Here is a 21,343-nt window from a genome sequence, read left to right on the forward strand (position 1 = left end):
CACATTTTGTCCTCCTGGGACACCAGGAGAGAGTTTGAGGCAGATGTGATACTATTGGTTTCATAGCTATTCCATCCGAATAATAGCTGATACGTTCAGTGATTAGGTTCAGGTCGTATTTATAGAAATGGGTTTATTTGATGCAAACAATTATATTTTATTTGTAATTGCTGTTTTGTTTCAGAAGCTCTGGTGCCACCTGCTGTTGCTACATTTTCATTTGGAGATTGGCAGTATAGCTTACATTTCTGTCCATGAACCCTTCTGCATTTTTCTTGTGATATATCTTGGTACGGTGTTGACTTTATGGCGATGCCAGGCCAGGCTACCAATCCAGTTTACTTTTTAAGGATAACGAGGCAAGAACTGCGGTTGAATGACATCAATGTCTTTCCCTGTAAATCATCAATAAATTTGCATGTGTTTTTTAGCATTAATAGCACTTCATGGAGCAAGCATGGAACCTAACCCTACACAACTGTGACAGCACAAAAATACGGACCTGGTATCTTTTGTGTTTCGTATAAAAACAACCCTGCCCCTGTATACGGCGATTGTAAGCCTGCGAGCCGGGATCTCTCCACCTAATGTATTGGGTTGTCTTAGTCTGTCAATTTTCGTCTTGTCAGACCCCTTGAATATATGTATTGTATTAAGCGCTGCGTAAATTGTTGGTGCTATATAAATAAAAGATAATAATAATAATATAACATCAACTAGGGTGGCCGTCTTGGATGCTTCGGACAGCCCCTCATTCAGGTGACCTGCCCCATATCTCAGGCACTTAGGTTCCTGGACAATACAATAGACATCTGAGCAGTCAGAACCACCGCACACACCAGCATTTTCCCTTCTCATTGTTTAGCTTAGCCCATGGCCTGGAATATATATATATATATACATACATACATATATACATATATACCTTTTACAATACATGGCCTTTTATATATGCAAGAATTTCCAATGTCTGTTCTCAGCTGGGGTTAACGGAGGTAAAATATGCAAATGTCAACAGCCTTTTCAAACAGAGCCGAACACTAAACCCTATTACCATATTTAAGGCCGGCATCCACTTTAATCCTCCCAGAAATATAATCAATTGTATATTTAGATCCTGTATCCTAGCTATTTCTGTAAAGACAATTCTAATCTACCTTAACTGAAAATTAATGATTAATGTGATCTTGCCTCAAGCTTAATTATTCCTCTCGTTGGCTTAACGTTACCTAAGGTTTAAGGTTAAAAAGGGAATTCAAGTCCACAGTATGAAAAGTGGTCTAATCGCCTCAGGAACTAATGGAATGGTGCAACCAACAGGAACATATTGAATCATTGGTTGCTATGGTGATAGGATATTTTTTCCCCCCAGACACTAGGATCACTTGATATGCATAAACCTATACATTCTTTTCATATGTGCTAGAAACATTTTTATTACACTCTCTTGTTACTAAGGATCTTTACACCAACTCGGGGTGAATGGAGATATAGTGAGGGACAGAAGGTATGGAGATGAGTCTGTAATATCCAACTCTGATTTAATGTTGAACATCCCAAGTGATAATTGCCGCTCGTATATACAGTTTGAATGCATGTAGTGGTTTCCGAAGGCACTGTCCTTTATGGAGTCAGCATAATTGATGGTAATTCAAGTGACAAAAGAAACCCACATCATACGGAAGCAGGAAAGAGGTGGCCAGACCCTGGATGATAGACTGCAGAATTCAGTTCTAGCTTCCATACTATCTAGTACAGTGATCGAGAAGGACCCTGACCCAAGATCTGTTCAGGATCTGGGATCTCCCTTTTACCTATTGAGTAGTGATGTTGCACCTAAGGCTCCCTGTTATGTGGCAGAGGGGCTGCTGCCTCCCCAGACCTGCCACGCTAGGTCGGCCTTGGCCAAAATACGTCACTGGTGATACACGTAAAATGTTGTTATTGTCCCTCTTTTAGAGTTATACTCCATATACCTTATGGCTTGCTGTTATGTGGCTTCCGCCCTGGACCTGCCACCTTAGGTCTGGTTGGACTAAGACCAGAATATGTTACAGGTTATAGATCTCCATACTGCAGGGAAGCACTTTATAGGTGATGGTCAGCAAAGAAGTGTGTCTGAGATAAGAGGTGAGGCTGGTCCCAAAGAGATATGAATGGGGCCTGGAATGGATAGAGTGCTGGGAGTAGACATGGTGAAATACTGTTCTCCCACCCAAATATTAAACGCAATTAGGCTCCGTAATCAGCTTTTATGTCCAGGGCTGCCTTAATTGCCTAAATATCAACCAGCGGTAGGCAAAGTGCCCCTACGGACACACTGGTTCCTGGTGACATTGGCACTTTTGGGGTACTTAATGAAATGTACATCATAAAGCCTTTTGCTATTAACTCATCTTTAACACGGCTGTAACTATAATCACGCACAGCCAGAATATGGAGGTTGGAAGAACGCAGGTTTTCCATCACAATTTAAAGCACAGGAAGAAATTTGTCAAGGATCACATCACCAGTCATTGTTCTGTAGGGAATGCATTTATCTCAGCAATGATAAAACTTTTGTGGCTTCATACGTGTAAAATCCATCAAACTTTGCAGAGCTGAGAACTTTTGGATTTGATGAATAGTGTATTAAAACAAAAAGCTAAATTATTAATATATTTCCCTTAAATGGGTGATCTGGGTTCCATCAATAGTATCATAAAGTAAATATAGTGCCTTTTGTCTTTCTTGGTAACTCCATGGTAACTGACTCAGAACTTAAAATAAGACAGCTCAGCGAGGAAAAGCTGAATCACTGCCTTTTTCAATCGTCTCTCGCAACGGGGAGTAAAGAAATCAATAATCCGGATCTGAAACGAATGTTATCCACGGGCTATTATAAAAGTAAAATATAGTCCAAAAAAAAAACATACATAGTGGAAATTAATCTGCAAGAAAAGTTAAAGGGAATCCCAACTTGTTTTTTGTAATTAGAAGTATTAACTTGCATTAAAAAGTTGTATCATTAGTATGTATATATGACGGTAGTTGTGTTAACCCAGTCTACGGGAAAAACCCTGGTTGGCTTGTGGTTACCAACAGAATGTCTCAGTCCTAATTACCCAAGGGACTCTTGAAGGCTTAAAGAGGAAAGGACTTCATTAGAAAAGCAGGACTTCATTAACATTGCCATAAGCAATCATCGGTATGGTGTCTATATACCATTGGTGACCTCCACGTCTGCACATGAGGGGTTTATTGGAACAAAATAAAAATAAAAAACACCTTTTCAGTCCTGCATGAGTATATTCAGCACTGTATTTAACCGCTCTCAAATACATTTAAAAAGCATGTGTAAGGTGTTTGTTTTTAGATCATTGGTTATATATTTGAAAAACTCTTTTTACGAGCTCCATAACTACACATAGCGTTTTAATTTCACGTGCGGAATGACATATTAAGAGACACAGCCATTGGGATGAACAATAGGGTAGTTGTGAGGAGAGGGTGGCCCCTCAATGCAGTTTGTTCAAGGAGGGGTCAACATTTCCTTCAGGGAAATACAGAGTTTCCAGATATTGGAGTGAACAAGTGGAGAACCTATGCCTACGCAGACGTGGGTGACAGCCTGCAATTATGTGACCAGTTGACCTCTGGCTTTGCTGGTATTTTTAACCTTAAAAGGCCAGAAACGTGAAAGTGGGTATATTAGGGCTTTCCAAGTCAGGGCCGGCCCTATAATGGGGCAGACTGGGGCAATTGCCCCAGGCGGCACTTTAGAAGGGGCGCCCCAAGCGCTTTTTTTTGTTTTTTTTTTTGAAGCGGAGGAGAGAGAGAGGGGGGCACCGAGTGGTTTTTGCTTACCCGCTCGGCGCCCCTCTCTCTCTCTCTCCTCTGCGGCGAGTCTCCCTGTTCGGTCCCGGTGCCGGCTTGTAATGCAGAGCGCCGGAAGTGACGTCAATTTCCGGCGCTCAGCATTACAAGCCGGCACCGTGGCAGAGCAGGGAGACTCGCCGCAGGACTGTTTAAAGGTAAGTACCGGGGGGGGTGGTAGATTATGGCGTCGGCGAAGTTTAAAATGCCGCCCCCCCCGGCGTCGGCGGGGGGGTGGCGTTTTAAACTTCGCCCCAGGCGGCGTTAAGTCTTCGGCCGGCCCTGTTCCAAGTCATAGGATTGACTGGGAGCTCCTGGTGGTGGTGTCGTCAGCTAGATGGAAGAGAAAGTCTGCAATATCTATTCCAGTTCATCCCAAAAGTGTTCAATGGGGTTGAGGTCAGCATTCTGTGCGGCCGATCAAGTTATTCCACACCAAGCTCATCCAAGCATGTCTTTATAGACTTTGCTTTGTCCGCTGGGGCACAGTCATGCTGGAATAGAAAAGGGCCTACCCCAAACTGTTCCCACAAAGTTGGAAGCATAGCATTGTCCTGAATGTCTTGACATGCCGAAGGGGACATCCCAAGACATTTTGGACAATGCTATTCTTCCAACTTTGTGGGAACAGCTCTTTTCTATTCCAGCTGTGCTTCAGAAACAGACCTTACGCTCCCTTAATTTTGGGTCAGTTAGCAGGTCTCCCCAACCGGCCCAGCACCTGCAACTGTCAATGTTCTGGCATATGAAAGTACCAAACCACAGGACTGTCCTGCAAAAATTGGGACAGTTTGCAGGTATAGTGGAGCCACATCATGACATCAAGTACTGGCGTGGGAACCTAAAATATGGCAAATTTGCGTGGACAGCAAATGCCATGTCACTGAATTCAGAAGACTCCTTTTATGCTCCGATTTGCAATTGGCAACTAAATCATAAAAAGTGATAAAATGATTGCATCTATTTACATAAATTGCTGCTTTCTAAATGCAAATGTTTGTAAGTATGTTGGTTGCCATGAGAACCAGGGCATATTTTAGAATAAATGTAGAACTTTATACATGCAATAAAGTCTAATCCTTTCATCTTGCAATTATAGACTAGCTCATAAAGAACCCTGAAAAAAAATTAAATTCAGGCGATTGGAAAAAGTTAGGTAGAATATTAAACGTGATTGGGAACATATAAAAAATATAGTAGTGTTACATTAGACGGAAAAGAACAAAGATTGCAGGGAGCCAGAACATTACTCTATAGGTTGCTTCTGCGCCACGCTTCCTTTAAAAGTAGGGAGTTGGGATATGATGTCATACCGTACATCACTGTGTATCACGATACATGGAAATGCACAAGAATATGGTAAATCCATCACTGTGTGTCACAAAAAAAAAGTTGTTTCTTACTAAATTAATTTAAAAAATAACACTTAAGGGAGATAGCCAGACGGCCAGAGGTATTAATCAATGATTTGGCATATGGCCCTTATGGAGAGGTTACCTCTTGATAAAGGCTTTTTGCTAGTATATCGATGATAGGGCAATTTTCTTCCATATTAAGAATCAAACAGCCCTGTTGGAAGGAATTGAGGAACCAACCCATCTTGCATTTGCCAACCGAGGATCTGTCTCACACACGCAATAACTAAAATGAATAAATACAAATTAAGAAGAGAATGAGACGGGTCTTTTGGGAGAGACATGATCCTTCTCCGAGAGCCAACATCAAGGGAGCTAAGAGCTCTTGAATCTGGATCATATGTAAAGAGAAAAAAATAACATTTTACTCTCATGAAAGATGCCATAAAGGATGTTGCTGTGTCCCCGTCCCTCACATGATATACAGAGGTAAGGGCATTGAACCACAGTCTAATATGGATGTTCGATTTCTCTAGGGCGAGCTTTAGGCTGCTGTGACATTTTGCTGCATCGCTTGGTTATCTGCTCTTCCAGTAACAAGAGCACCACCATGTGGGGCAAAATGAAACCCCCTCTTCATACAGAACTCACCCTTCGGTGGTCATCACTGAAATTAGCCACGTTGGATTAGACCTTTGATTGAGTCTTATGGTCAGGATTTATTTATTTTTTTTAAAGGAGACACCATGATTAATTAAATCAATCTTTTTGCAAATAATTATTACCTAAATTATTTTAGTATTTATGGCTCTGTTCCTGAAATATAAAAAGTCTCACCAGATGGTGAGTTATTTTACTCAATGTGTTAAATAAATATGTAAAACAGTTACTTAAATAAAAAAAACCTAAAACACGGACATCACATTCCCCAAACCTTCCATTTTACGCAATACGCAATTCACGTACCAAGTTTCATCTTAGTAAATTAGACAGAGATGCTTGCTTTCCTCACTACCTCCTCTGTGTGACTAATTAACCAGTCATTTAATATAAAGTCAAACAATTGATCATGACTTTATTCTATAATTAGGGGCTTACGGCACGCCAACATAATTAATGACGCAGCAAAGTCTTAAAAATACTGATTTATTGTGGGGAAAAATATTGTTAGAGCGAGTTAATTACGCAGTCTGTGCGTAGATATACTAATGATAAAGTACTGATACTGATGGAGGAAGAGGAGTAACAATTTAACAATCAGATATATTACAAATAAAACACATTTAGAAGTTGATTGGTTGTGATCTCCATTATGCACGGGGCAATCTTAGCATCTGGCTTCCTGGCTGCTTAAATTAAGGGGGCACCCGCCCATGGCATCTTCTTCCAAAGGAGACAGGGCTGAAGCCCCCGTGTCCCAGCAAGGAGGACAGACAAGACCTCGCATAATGTATAATCCAATAAACCTTTATTGTCCAGGTATGATGGATGGCTAAAGTTCTTCTTGCAGGAGAATCTTACTGGGCCTGGCCCTGCTGGATGAGTGATTTAGAACTCCCAATATAATTTAATACTGGGATGTGTCTAGGGCTACATCCTTGAGATACTATGGGCTAGTTTCTCGGGCAACTACAGCTAAAGTGTTGCACCTCTGTCTTGTTAAAGCACACGGCTCCAGGACTTCAGACATCGTAAGGTAGTCAATAATGGGAGCTGGCAGAGCTAGTTAGCTGTTCAGCTAAGTAACTTTAAGGCAGCAACACAATCAGAGAGGGGTGTGTGGGGGGACCTAATTTTTTCTTTAGGGGGTTCATCTGATCAGGTATTGTCTTCGTATCTCAGAGCAAGCGGTATGCTTTGTTAAGATTGAGTGCAGCATACCTTTAAGAATATCATGGGATCTAGGAGTCTCAATTACACAGATCATTTCTGAGGACAACCCAATTCTTTTAGGCTAGGTTTCCACTTGGGTTTTTGTCCGGCGTTTTTTTCTTGATGAAAAACGCCAGGAAAACTGCCAAGAAAACTGCCACTGCATTTACCTGCGTTTTGGCGTTTTTTCTGCAGTTTTTTCTGGCGTTTTAGCGTTTCTGTGGAAATTGCTTTTTTTGACCTTAGGCAGTTTTTCCAGCCTTTACAAGTTAGAAGTTTCACCCAGCTAAAAGGGATTAGGATAAATGGCAAGTATCTGCCCTCTCCTGATGTCATTTACTTGGTAGACCCTTTTGTCTCTTTTCTGTGGTTTGTAAGGCATGCTTTATTCCGAACGTCTGCTCCTCTGGGAAGATTGGCCCCAAATGATGGTGCAAATTGTTTGCTGTTGCTTTTGGCACGCAGGATCCAGTTGATGCGTCGGGTATGTTTTTTTTGTAATGGCATGTTTGTTTCAAATGGTGTAAAATTCAGTATGAACCAGTCCAGGACTTTGTTTTGTGTGAAACTGTTTCCAGCCTATTTCTCGTAGGACACACAGATACTGGGTCCATCCTCTGCATTGTAACTGTGGAAAAAACGCCATGGCAATAAACCCACATGCGTTTTTTCTCTCCCATAGACTTCTATTGGAGAAAAACGCCAAGATTTCCTTGCAAAAAAACGCCAGTGTCAACATGCTGCGATGTTGAAAAACTGCCACAGAGCCCAAAAAAGCAGAAAAACGCCAAAGAGGACTGAAAAAACGCCAAACAGAAAAACGCCAAGTGGAAATGGCATTTTGCGATTTCCTATTGAAGAACAGCTAACATCTGGCTGCAGCGTTTTTTCACTAAAAAACGCCAGGTGGCTCTATTGGCGTTTTTAGCAAAAAAAAAACCAAGTGGAAACCTAGCCTTAGGGTGATGGCAGAAAAACCTTTTGTAACAGCAGGCGTAGGTGAATCTCAACTTAACTGATTATCCAGCTCAGCATTGGCAGAATTCAAGATTAAAGGCAAGTTGAATGATGAGTTACAGGAGCTGCTTCTAATTTCTTTTTTAACGCATTACATCTCCTCCTAGAACAGGCTCTGCAACATGCAGCAGGTTTCATTACAATCAATCGCACCGCATAGGCGCCACATGCGCTGAGGCACTTACCAATGCGTGATATTCATTCATTAGGCTCCATACACTTCCCAGAGTCACTGGTAGGAAACCAGAACACCCCCCCCCCCCATTGCAGCGAAGGTGGTACTGGAGTGTAGGACTGCCAAGCACACCAACAACTCAATAGCAATTAAACAAAACCACAAAAAAAGTATGAAAGCTGTGCTATCAAGGGAAGAAAAGGAAGAACGCCTAAGGGGTACGAGGAAGGTTTATCTTTCAGCCCAGCTTTACCTGTACCCTAGTAATGAGATGAAGATATGCAATTTTTTTTTTAAGGATTCATGCCATCATACACCTGCATTAAGCGACATTGAGAATCTAAAGTGTTGTATAAATTAAAATAAAACAGGGCAAAATGACAAAACAACCCTCAAAAAAGAAATAGGACTGCACGAAGAAAGGCTTAATCATGATGTCAGCTGATTCCTAGGAACCTTAAATTACACCTTTACACTTTAGTTATTTGGGTGGTACGGTAAGCACTCCGCATATAGGCTTTTAGTAGTTGATAAAGGATATTTCAGCTTACAGCAGCCGGATATTTAAACCACACACATTTATATAAGACTGTAATGCACATTTTATATAAAAATAGTTACAAAATAGCATTAGAAATATTTTTATAAAAAAAAAAGTTGAATTCATGTGCTACAAGAGACTGCAGTAAGAGAAGGGCTTGCAAACTACATGCAAAAACAAACTTGCGCGTCAAGAAAATGATAAATATACACAGATCTAGCCAGTTACCCTAACAAAACAGGTGCTATAAATACATGAGGTGTTCGGGGAATTCATGGTCATGGCAGAGAGTCACAAAGGGTTGTGTAAAAAAATAAGGAAATGCAGCAAAGCTTGGAAAGTGGTCTTTATCATAGCAACTGCAGAACGATGCAAGGCAACAGGACTGGTTGTTTTGGTGATAAGAATGTGTTGTTTAAAGTGATTTACAAATAAATATTTCACAATAAGGAATTTCATGTGCATTGAAATCAAGGGCTTCAGGAAGTTTAGCGTTAGCAGAAACTGCGCAATAAGACCACTTTTCAGACTTTACATCACTCACTTTTGAAGCATCGGCCCAATTAGCTTAATGACCCAGTGACATTTTTTAAATCAAACACTTTGTAATGTCAAACCAGGGTCACTATTATCAAAAGCAAAGGCGTTTGCATATAGGCAGAGAGAGCGTACACAACTGTATAGATGGGGCACACGCGTTGGTTTTAAAAACAAATGAAACAGTCTGAACGTAAAGCAATGTATACGTTCAAATACGCGGAACAGCCAAGCCTTCCGTATAGGGCGTTTTAGTGGCAGCATTGAAAAGCAGCCATCTGATTTAAGTTATGGCATCAGAGTACGTCACATTGTGTCACACTGATCAGGGCACGGGTGTCCAATTCCAGGGCCGCAAACGGGCTACAGTTTTTGGATATCCCAGCTCAAGCACAGGCATTACAAATTCATGAAACAACCTTTTGTTCAGGGAAGGCTACAGGCATTACAGGAGTTGGGGTTTGACGTCCTTTACTTCAGTACACATTATAAAACGGGTGTCCAACCTGCGGCCCTCAAGCTGCTGCAGGACTACATCACACATAATGCTCTTTCAGCTAAGGGGCTGGCTGAGGAGTATGGGAGATGTAGTACTGCAGCAGCTGCAGCAGCTCTTATAAAAGGTGCAAAACTCACGAGTCTTAGCTTCAGAAGAGCTTGGCCGACTAACATATAGTTAAACCAGTGAGGGTTTGTTAAAGTCTCCCCACCTGTTGAGCTATACATTACACAGGGACACAAGTAACATGCCTGTTCAGTTACGTGTCTCAGGTAAAATCAGGCTTCTCCAAAGCACTGACGCACTCAGACGACATACATTTTTCAGGAGTAATGCAAGTTTTTCATCTTAAAGCATTTTAAATTAATAGATATTATAAGCTAGAATTAACTTTACAACTGGATTAAAAAAAAAAAAAATCTATAATGGATATGTTATGGGGAAAAAATTTGAAGCAAGCACTGCCCCGAGCAATGAGTTCAGCAATTTGTTATAATGCAAAACAACTTATATTTCAAGTTCTGAACTATGAGTTCATTTATAAATGGTGTCAATTTCTTCAAAACAGGAAAACAAAGATTAAAGTATATCCTTCTCTGAAGGGTTGAAATAATTGATACGTTCATACGCAAAATATATATATATATAAAAAAATACACCAGACCCAGGGGGTCTCTTAACAGATATTGATGGCAGCTGCAAGTCCACCGTAGAAAACCACGCCTCGAACAGTCCAGTTTGAAAATAAAACATTTCCGAGCGTGATGGTGGAGGGACTTGCAAAGAATAGGAAGCGTTCAGTTTGTGGTGCACGTGCCTAATTGTCCTCTCCCTTGAGAGAAGCAGTAGCCAACGTTACAGCCGTGACGGGCTGTCCGAGACCATGCATCTGCATCTTTGCCATCTTCTTCTGTTCGCATTCTGACACCAAGCGGCTGAGCTCTGCTGCACTGTAGCCAATAAGAGTCTTCAAGTCACAAACAAACTTGTACACAAATCTCTTGCCTTGAACTTTGCAGATCATGTCGCCATCATAGTAGTAACTACAAAAAAAAAAAAGTATATGTACAAATCAGAAATGTGTAGAACAGTAACCCTCCCCCTAGCAAACTTTTGTTCTTTAGGTCCTCAACATATGCTTAAAATATCCTACTTCCCAATTAAATAGCACACAACATTTACACGCCCGGATTACATGCCTGTGCCTACAGAGGAGACTGCCATGCAGTTTAGGCTTATTACATGGAGAAAATATCTTTTTAGGGGTCATCCTGCTATAAATGGTGATCTGGAAAGCTGGCCAGGCTCCAACATAGTGGAGCGTGAAGAGCATCCAAGCTGGGCATCTCCAAAGTGTGCCCGATGTCCTGTCTTGGGTACTTTCAAAGCTTACATGGCACCAGACACAGGGGCCACACAGGGCAGCCACCATCTTCAGAGTTATGATTTAAGAAATGTAGGTAAGTTTCCAGAAGATGTTTGTGTGTTGACAGCGTGAACTCCAGAATGATAGGAAACTTTTCTGGATGGGGTTTAACAGGGCCTGAGAAGTAATAGGTCACCTAGCTGTCAGGTAGGTAGGACATGTTTGGTACCTGTACACTTAGCAACATGGGGGACACGTTCACCCCAGAGATAACGTACAAGATAGCTTATCAGAATATGACCTATTAAAATATCAAGGAGTTTGCTGCTAGGTTTTACAGGCCAGCTTATTAGGAGTTCGGGCTACACACTGCCCTCCCCACGTGACACCAAATGGGTGTCTCAGACATACAAAGATCTCTATAACAATGGGAACCCGAGAATAAATTTAATTTTGTTTATTGAACGTCTTTTGATAAGGGACTTGTAACATCTGGAGATTCCCACAGAGTGTTTTACTTTTGCTTTATGTAACTTTTCTGCATTTTATCCCTATTTTTTGTTCTCCTCTAGTTAATTTGTATAAGTGTTGCGACCATTTTTTGCCTGCATGCGGGTATTTTCCCCATTAACACCCACATTCCCCCTTAAAGTCAGGGCGAGCAGGTAGCGGTCCCTGACTGTTCACTGCTGCTGAGGCAAAACCTCATGGTTTATGGTTTAAACTGTGCTGAATGTAAATTGGCAACACTTTTTTTATTCTCTACTGGTTAATGTATTTTTGTAAATCAAAAGAAACGCTATTAGAATCCCTGAATCTGCACAGAGAGGACATTATATTTAAAGGAACACTCAAGTAACTGTATGTCTTATAGCAGGGCTTGACAAATTTGTTGTGAATCTAGGCGCCAGGTAAAAAAGTTAGGAGCCAGGATTTTTTTAAACTAACAGTTGGTCAGGAGTGATCTGATCATCATCAGCCCACTTACTAAACTCACAGCGTTTGACCTGGAAGCACCCTGGACTTTCAGGTCAGTGCTGTTTGTTTTGTTTTTTTTTAAATACATTTTTTTCATTTTTTTAACTCTTTCGATGCTGATGTTCCATTGGAGCACAGCATTGACAGATATTTAGTCCCCACAAGCTTGTGGGGACAAATGTTAACCCCTGCAATGCCACGAATGTGTCATACACAATTGTGGCATTGAAGGGGTTAACACTGCACTGTCGCTCTCAGGGAGCGATCAGGCAGCGGGGGGGGGGGTGTTGGGGCTGGTCTCCACACTCATGTGGAGACCGAAGAACCCTCTCCCCTGTCCCTGAAGCTGCCTCTGGCAGCTGGGACTCAATTGCTGGTCTATGGGCCAGCCTTTGCAGAGGGAGTCTCTTTGATGACTGCTGTAGGCTTCCATACCTACAGGAGTCATCAAAGGGCTTGTGGGGGCTCGTTTTTGCTGTTGCTTGCCTGCCTGGGCTTCCAGGCAGACCACCAGCAGCAAAGCCCCCAAAACGGGAATTAACCCCTAAATGCCGCGATCGCGGCATTGAAGGGGTTAACGCTGCGCTGTCGCTCCCATGGAGCGATCAGGCAGCTGGGGGGTGTTGGGTGAGGTCCCCAGACTTGTGTGGGGACCCAATTAACACACAAACCCCTTCCCTGAGGCTGCCTGTGGCAGCTGAAAACACGAGTGCTGCTTTTCCAGCAACCGCGTTTTCAGCCTACAGGCTCACTCCGTGGGAGTGATCTCAGGCTCGGGGGCGGGCTCGGAGTGGCTGTGCTGTCTGCCCAGACTTCTGGGCAGACAGCAACAGCGCCCCCATGCGGTGACTCAGCCTCTTACATCCACAATTTTTTCTGGATGTAAGAGGCTGACAAAACCTAGGCGCCAGGACAAAATTCTCTGTCGCCATGGCGACCTGGCGCCTGGGATTTGTCGAGCCCTGTCTTATAGTATTGCTATTTTGGGAAGAAGTATAAAAGGAAACAATGGGGGAAGGGCACGGTTTGTTCAAAAATACCACTAAGGGATTTATTCACCAATGTAGGAGTTGGCAGAAAAGATGTTTAATTATGAAGAGTCCTCCTTCGCATTACACACAGACGTCTTCTTTCAGCAGATGATCCAGGGTGTTGGCACTCCATAGGTTTAACCTTAGTGAATAAATCCCTAACTATAAACAGCCAGTCCATAACCGACTGAGCAGAAGTGTATTAAATTCATCATGTCGTAAATCCAACCCTTCCCTGCCTGCTTTATTCTAGCTTTCCGATACCGGGTAACACGCACACACTTACCGCAGGGCACGGCTTAGCTTTTCGTAGTTCATGGTGGGCTTGTTTTTTCGCTGCCCCCATTTCTGAGCCACAAGTTCTGGTTGGTTTAATTTGAATTCTCCCTCATCCCCAACCCATGAAATGCAGTCCCTTGCATCTTTGTCAGTGAGCAACTCAAGAAGGAATTGCCAAAGCTGTATCTGCCCATTATTTCCTGAAAAAAAAAAAAGCAGCAGGTTAAAATAAAAATATACACCTGTGTGCATTGGCAGCCTTAAATAGTACACCACTGTGAAACCAAGGCACATGTGTGTGTAAAATTATATATATATATATATATATATATATATATATAATGTGCCATTTACTAATGCTAACAGAATTACAATAGTATTAGGCCTTCATACAGCATTATGGATTGTTTCAATAAAGCTAAAGAAGCAAAGTAAGAAAAGTTCAACCTAAAACCATCGCTGCATGAATACTGCTGGGAGTGCAGAACAGACCACTTCTTAACCATCAGGGTCCTTTCACAGACATTCATAGACATAAGCAGACGACTTAGAGATATATTACCTGTCCTGTTTCCAGGTGAACTTCTATCTTCTCCAGAAATCCGTGGCGCTCTCTGCATTTTAGCCATCTTCGGCTGACTGTTTATAACTTTAATAGTCGTAGGAGTTGACTGTTGGATTGATGCTGGAATTATTTGCACAGCTGAAAAGATTAAAAAGAAGGTTTTTTGCAAAATATAAAAATGAATCACCAACAGTTTCACTGAAAGCTGCTTACAGAGAGAATCCCAATCTCTTACAGTGCCATGTATACTAATATATATATATATATATATATATATATATATATATATATATATATATATATATGTGTGTGAAAAGACTTATGCATTTATTTCTGAACACTAAAAAGTGTTGTTCTGAATTATGGGTTAGTGAAAATAGTTAAATATGCACAAAGTAATTTGAAAAACTTACGCTGGTCAATGGTAACTGTAGCAATTTCACCTCCTTGTTGCTCTTGGCTGGCCAAAACATCTATTAAAAAACAAACAAAACACATTTGATTCAGTTATAATGAATCATAATAGCATTCAAAACATATCCACAGCGGACACTTTTTAAACAATGTGTAGACTGACACTCGGCAACCACAAAAAAGTGCAAACATTTAACAAGTTATTGATATAACATTATGAGCTGACAAAAATCACTAAATTAGTGTCCCATTTACTCCACTATAGCATAACCCATCTGGAATTTTAGAGATCTTTCTTAAAACGTATAAGTTAATACATTTACATCCTATTTTAGGAGACAATGGGGTTGTTTTAACTTCTCCACTATTCAGCAGGAAGAGCTGAGCTAGGCCTGCATGATGAGTAAGTTAATGAGCGAGGACACTGAAGAAATCTCACCAATAATCATATACTATACAAGGCTAACAAAGTCCTGCCCGCAGAACAAGCTCACTAGGCTTGGACCTTCATAAAGCATAGTGGAGTCAAGTAGTTGAAACCCCAACTCTGTCAGAGTCTCCTTTAGCAAAGAGACTCCAGTAAGTACTGAAAGCTGTAAATATTATACATCACACACACCAAAACATAAGATGTCACATTTCACAGGCTTTTGCTTGCAAAACAAATGTGCAACCTTTTTTAAACTTTATTCTACTTCCTATCCAAAGTATAGGGGAAAAATTAAAATTAAAAAAATTACTTATTGAAAAAAAACTTCACTCATCTACAAAAGGGAATGAAAAAAACTACTAAATAGGTTCTAATATTGGTCCTGAGTTTTGTTGCAGATTAGAGGGAAAAAAGTACAAGTAAAGTCTATTTTGTAAGGGTGTAAGAGGCCCCCTTACATTTTACACTATTTTTATTTTTTATAATTTAGAGGCAAGAAGAGTTTGTTTTTAACATACATTTGGTACCGGGAGGAGCACCAGGTATTTAGGCACTTATTTTTACATTTTCTTGGAACTGGACGGTCATTGGAATCTATTTTTATTAAAAATATATTTGGGGTGCTCCTGCAATGCCTTGATATTGAGGTGTTGCAGCAACACTAGCTGAGCAAAGAAATAGATTGTTGATAGACTTTTAAATGCTTTTCTAAATGCTTTTATCCCCGTGACGCGTCAGGTTAAAAGGTGTCACGCAACAAACAAGTCTTTTAATGCCTAATGCAATATTTCATTATTTGAGCAATACAAAACAAAGAAAAACAAAAAAACAAACATATTAGTATGCAATTTCAAGAAACTAAACTCAAAAACCCATTTGCCCTCTTATGGAAGAAATCAGAAAACATGCTTGAAGTTCTCTCACATTTTCTAAGCAACTCCAAATGACTCCATAAAATCTCTCCTCTGGGAACTCTTTGGAAAAAATCTTCTTGACTAATATTACACAACTCTCTTCCGGGGATGCCAAGAGCGTTTACATTTATGTCAGTTATGCCGAATTCTTTCATTACCCATAGCACCCAGTGAAGAACTTGATCTGTAGACCACTGTAGTGGGTCTAGAAAAAAATAAAAGAAAGGTATAATTAATGGCGTTTTTCTGTCACACATTTCAGAGGTCACTTACCAAGCAATTGCTTTGTCCAAAAAAAAAATATTAAAATATTCTCAATGCTATTTAAGTTACATTCTTTGTGTAATGCAAGTTGGTAGAGAGTAGCCGGGACCGTTTATGCACTCTCTTGCCGAGTCTTCTTTCAGTCTGCCTTCTAACCCAGGGGGCTGGAGGTTTTGCAGTCCCTGCTAACCTGAACCTTATTCAAACTATAGGCATTATCGAAGTTACAAACCATGACAAACGAATAGTAATGCCAAATATTAGTTATTTTGAACCTAAACGTTAAAAGCCAATTGCCTTTTCCTTCCCAATACATAATGCTTTTAACATGAACATTCTTCCCTTTTTCATAGGACAGCATGGTCATGGCTCATCTAGGTTTACCGTTGTAAGCACATTTGTGCTTCTGGTACCTGAGCATACAGGACCAGAACTGCATATATAACTGACTTGTCTGGCTGCTCAGACTCCAAGGAGCTCTTTATTTACTATAGGTAGCCAATATGCATCACAATATAAGATTAATTTATTGTCAGTATAAAAGTCATATAATGGAATTTCTCCAGATACACAAATGTGATTAAGATCAGAGTATTGTTCCACCTCAAAATAGATGAACCTCTCTCCTTCAGATGATGTGGAAAACACTACCTGGAAGCAAAAGCACTTATGGATGCCTTTAAAAATGGACACATTTTAATATAAAGCATGGCTTTACAGGAATTAACCCGATTTGCCTTACAAGTAATAAAACTATCCTCCAGTAATAGGCAAATACTTGGTTGAATTTAATAGGATTATTTGCCTTCAGCAGGACCAATACTAAAACAAATATTTGAAACAGACGATTTTTTACACAATAACAATCCACCAGAACCCAAAGCTACCTCCACTTGGCATTTATGGAAAACATTTGTTTGGCAGCAAACCTTATGTAACTCCATAGTCCGTTACGTACAAACAGAGTTGAGTTGTCTTAAGCTCTGCAAATAAACACATTTCCTATTACCATAGGGAATGCCCAGGCGCTCCTGCTCCTTCCGGTAACCTTCTAATGCTGCTGCCCACCGGGTAACTTGCTCGGATGTTTCATCGGAAATAGCTGTAATGTGCTTTGTGCCATCCAAAGTTATGACGTGGGACTCTTCCACGAGCTGGGCTTCCACCGCACCATGATGAGCATCTGGATCTATCACTACTTCAACTGTCTCCACGGGCTTCACAATCTCAAGTATGTTTAGCTTTGGCTCAAGTCCTGCAGGAAGAAAAAAATGAAATTCTCCGTTAAATACACTGGATATTAACATGAAACCTCATGATCGTTAAATGTTAAGCTGCCCAGGAGATCTAGGACATTTACCGTAAACAGACTAGTTGCAATATATCTCTCACTAGCTCACATAGCCAAAGCCATTTATACATATGCATAATATAATTTATGTCATGTATACAAAAGTAAAAGTGTTTTTCTTACATGGTTCAAGATAACGGGCATATACCCAAAAATCTAACACTGAAAAAGGCATGACATCTATCCATTTACATAACATATTGTACCTCTAGGTGTTTTACAAGCCGAGGAGAACTAACCTTGTTGCGATATAACTTGCACACTCAACTGTACTAAGCCATCAGTTTTAACTCCTTGGTCAAATAAACTGCGCTCAGGGTCAAGCTGTTTAAAGAAAATAATTTTGTTGAGTATTTTCCAGTTGACAAACACATTATAACACTGGAGATCACTTTGTTTCTCTTCTAGTCACAATTATTTACTTTTAAGGAGCACAACAAAAAATAAAAAAAAGGACATTATGTCACCAGTATCAGCCACAACAAGAAAAAGCTAAACGAGCGATCTGTACAAACAGAATACCGTCATCAAATGAGCACTATTACAAAAGAACATTTCAAAAGTCAGAACATTTCGCTACAAAAAGAGAGCTTCTAGGAAATGTTGGGAGCCGTGGCTCAGGTACTTTAACATAGCATTTGTTCTGCTTGACACAGAGCAATTTGGAACAGACGATATAACTACAAACCCCATACCTGTATGTCTTGCAGACAGATTTCATGGGCATCAAGGGAACACTGAAGTCTTGGCTCCAGTAATTTCTTGAGATTTCCAACGGGCTCATTTATGTCAATTGACTGGCTCACAAACTCAGCTGTTGTATACGTGTGCTCAATAATACTAGAACATAAAAAGGATTAAAATTAACAAGACATGGATTAATTACACCCGTTTCACTATACAATCATTCGTCCTGCCTCACCCACGTTGTGCCATGATACACTTCTGTTTGGCAGCTTATCAAATGCATATATTTCTAAATAACATTTTGCAGAATATTTCAACAATTTGATGATGTGATTGCTACAAAAGATGAAGGGTTGCTAGACAACTAGCTATTAAAATGCATGTCTTTTCATAATATGAAGCTGGAAAATAAAGACATTACCTGCAGTGTGTAGGTCACATTGTTCATTTAATTATACACACAAAATACATGTCGTTACTTTGACATTGCTTAAATTCACTAAAGTATTTAAACAAGTGAGCTACTGTCTGATATCTGGCACAAGTTTCACGCTAACAAAGCAACGAGAAGCACCGGTTTCCTGGTTCTGCAGGAAATGATATGACCCACCGACCCAGGAACTTAGGAACGCTGCGGATGTGATACATGTATGCAACAAGACCAAGGCATAAGAAAAGTAGGATGTTGTGTTTTCGTTAAGCTGGCCGTGCAACTTGAATTTAAAACGTGGACAAAATTTGAATGTTACTAGTAATGCATTGATTTAATTCAGTGACCCCACTCCAACTCACTTTCATTGTAGCAGCAAGTGACGCTGTAAGATATTACACAGCCTTGCAAATATATTGTAAATATTACATTTGCTCCTGATCATCGTTTCAGGAGTGCAGCGATCACAACGTGGCTTTGAAGCAAAGTTCATGTTTAATAAACTGTACCTTTCCTCTGTGCATTCTGGCTTCTCGGTGCCATCGATTTCTATCTCTATCAACTCTTCAGCCTCTCTCTTTGTCATGACTAGGATATTTTCGGAAAAAAATTGCCCTAAAACAAAAATATACATAAAGATCAAAGAATTCAACATTGAATATTACAAAAGCGTTTACCTGCCTTATGCATAGGATGATTGCCGTATCATGCATTAGTCTCAGAATTCACAGACGTACATAGAGAAGCCATAGAAAGGAAACGTAACAAGTTTTAAAAGATCTGTGAATTAACATTGTTCAAAAGCATTAAAATAAGAAATTTATGTTGATTTGAAATAAGAAAACCCAGCGGGCACAACTCTGCATTAATTAATTCCTAGCCAGGCAGGCTTCCGGCATCCTCACGCAGACCTACATGCATGGCCGTCAAATATCAGCTAGACTTAGATCAAACATACCTTGTCTTTGGACAAGTTCTCAATGTTGTATACGTGACCCACTGACTTTAAAATGAAAAACATACAGAGGCCAGATAAACCGTTGTAATTATTGCAAGCTGACAAACCATGCACAAACACAGACTAGCGTTTAAGGAAAGAGTATGCTCATGACTTAAAAGATAAGAGGAAAGCAGGGGGGGGGACAAACAACATTAAAAGACGGGAGGCTGAAGTATGATTCTGTGAAACACACAACTGAAATAAGGAAGTACAACTTAGTTTGTTTATAATTTAAATAAGCCCAATATTATTAAACAAGGTTTGTGGTCTGAAAGGGCCCTTCTTCTGCATTTGGGCAGTGATATCACCAATGCCGAACCCTGAGTAAAGAGTTTAAGGATGTCTATAAAATGTCAAATGACACTTGTCTGCACGCGCGACGGAATTATTGAAGTCTAATTCTTTACAGTAGTGACAGGTAGACTAGAGTGTCCAACGAGTTCCTGTCTGCAGTCAATACTACGTTTCTATCTTTAAGATAGAAGTCATACCCGCGTCCTAATAAAAGCAGCAATAGCCACAATGTTTATTAGGGAAAAGGGGTTTTAGTAACATGAAACGGAGCTGGGCTTGGTTATTTAACCCGCGATGGTTGTTGTGATCAGTCATTGTAATACAATGAAGCTCCTTTTCACAGCAAGTCCCCATGACAGGTCCTGCTGGCTCCTACAGCTGCATTAATGAGGCATTAGACTCCTGTGATACCAGCGACAGTCACCATATCTATTATTCCCACATGTTAAAAACACACACACACACACACACACACACACCATATCACGGGCAATGCACCGGGTCCATTGCCCATTGTTCTACAAAGCCTCATATATAAAAGACATTAAATAAAGCCAGTGTATGATTTATATGTTGAATCTCTAGGCCATGGCAGCAGGCACGTGATTGCAGGAGCATTAGGCCCTGGGCCCCTCGAGTCCACACCAAGCTATGTGCTAAAACAAGCGGATTAAACCATGGAGAGCGCCATAAACCAGTGCCGAGTTAATTTACACTTTACCAGCTAAGCATGGACATTCGGCGGGTATCCCTAACGAAATAATGAAAGTACCGCGCAAAGTCGGGATACGGCCAGCCCCGGGCCGCGGCACAGCTCTTACCTCACTCGCGTCCCTGCTTTGCTTTTTTTCAAAATCTCCGGCCTCCTACTAACGGAAATGAGCAGCAGCCGACGGAAACAAAACACTTCGAAGGGCGGAAAAAGAGGAAAGGCTGTTTCAACGCAACAGGAAACAAGATGGCGATGCTTCCGGTCGGGAGGCCGCAGGCGGGAATGAAAGCCCAGAGAACCGAGTTCTAAGTGGGGCGGGGCTAGGTCGGAACGTTGACGTCGCAAGGAGGACGGTCCGGGGCTTGTGTTTTGAGCCGCTTTGAATGTTTTTTTTGCCCCATAGCTTATCTTCCCGTGTTACCTTGGCCGTGACTCAGGGGCTGTTGGTGTTTTGTTAAACGGCGCAACATATGTGTTTTTACCCGTTTAGCACTTTTGTATTCTCTACAAAGCGTATATTATTTTATTATATTTTTATTTATTAACTTTTATTTTTTTAGGATGAGATGAGAGCCCGGCCTGTGAGCGGCCAGCTAGCCTTATCGTGCTTATACAAAGTTCGTGACAGGAATGGTGGGCTTTTGAGGCCCCTGATCCAGAGCTTACAATCTAATGGTTCAAAAAGCTTGTGCTGTTTGCCCCGTAAGTGGTACATATGATGTTCATGGACAGATAGGCTTTTATTGTATATGTATAGTTAAAAAATCCATGGATCGC

General features: G+C 40.8%; 1 protein-coding gene across 3 annotated transcripts; it reads right to left on the reverse strand.

The window, feature by feature from the left end:
* Window positions 1–10,261: 10,261 nt before the first annotated feature.
* Window positions 10,262–20,884, reverse strand: GABPA (GA binding protein transcription factor subunit alpha). 3 transcript variants are annotated; one of them, XM_053455436.1, is made up of 10 exons: window positions 20,676–20,882; window positions 19,070–19,175; window positions 18,139–18,283; window positions 17,683–17,767; window positions 17,102–17,347; window positions 15,839–16,033; window positions 14,484–14,543; window positions 14,068–14,208; window positions 13,513–13,705; window positions 10,262–10,894 (listed from the first exon to the last, which is right to left on the reverse strand). In XM_053455436.1, exons 2-10 carry the CDS (start codon window positions 19,144–19,146, stop codon window positions 10,669–10,671), a joined length of 1,368 nt encoding a protein of 455 aa, XP_053311411.1. In that variant the 5' UTR covers window positions 19,147–19,175; window positions 20,676–20,882; the 3' UTR covers window positions 10,262–10,668. The 3 variants fall into 3 exon arrangements, with proteins under 3 accessions (XP_053311411.1, XP_053311412.1, XP_053311413.1); XM_053455437.1 differs by lacking the exon at window positions 20,676–20,882 and adding an exon at window positions 19,519–19,617; XM_053455438.1 differs by lacking the exon at window positions 15,839–16,033 and having other exon boundaries at window positions 20,676–20,884.
* Between the last annotated feature and the right edge of the window lie 459 nt (window positions 20,885–21,343).

The sequence above is a fragment of the Spea bombifrons genome, chromosome 2 (assembly GCF_027358695.1).
Source record: "Spea bombifrons isolate aSpeBom1 chromosome 2, aSpeBom1.2.pri, whole genome shotgun sequence".
NCBI lineage: Eukaryota > Metazoa > Chordata > Amphibia > Anura > Pelobatidae > Spea > Spea bombifrons.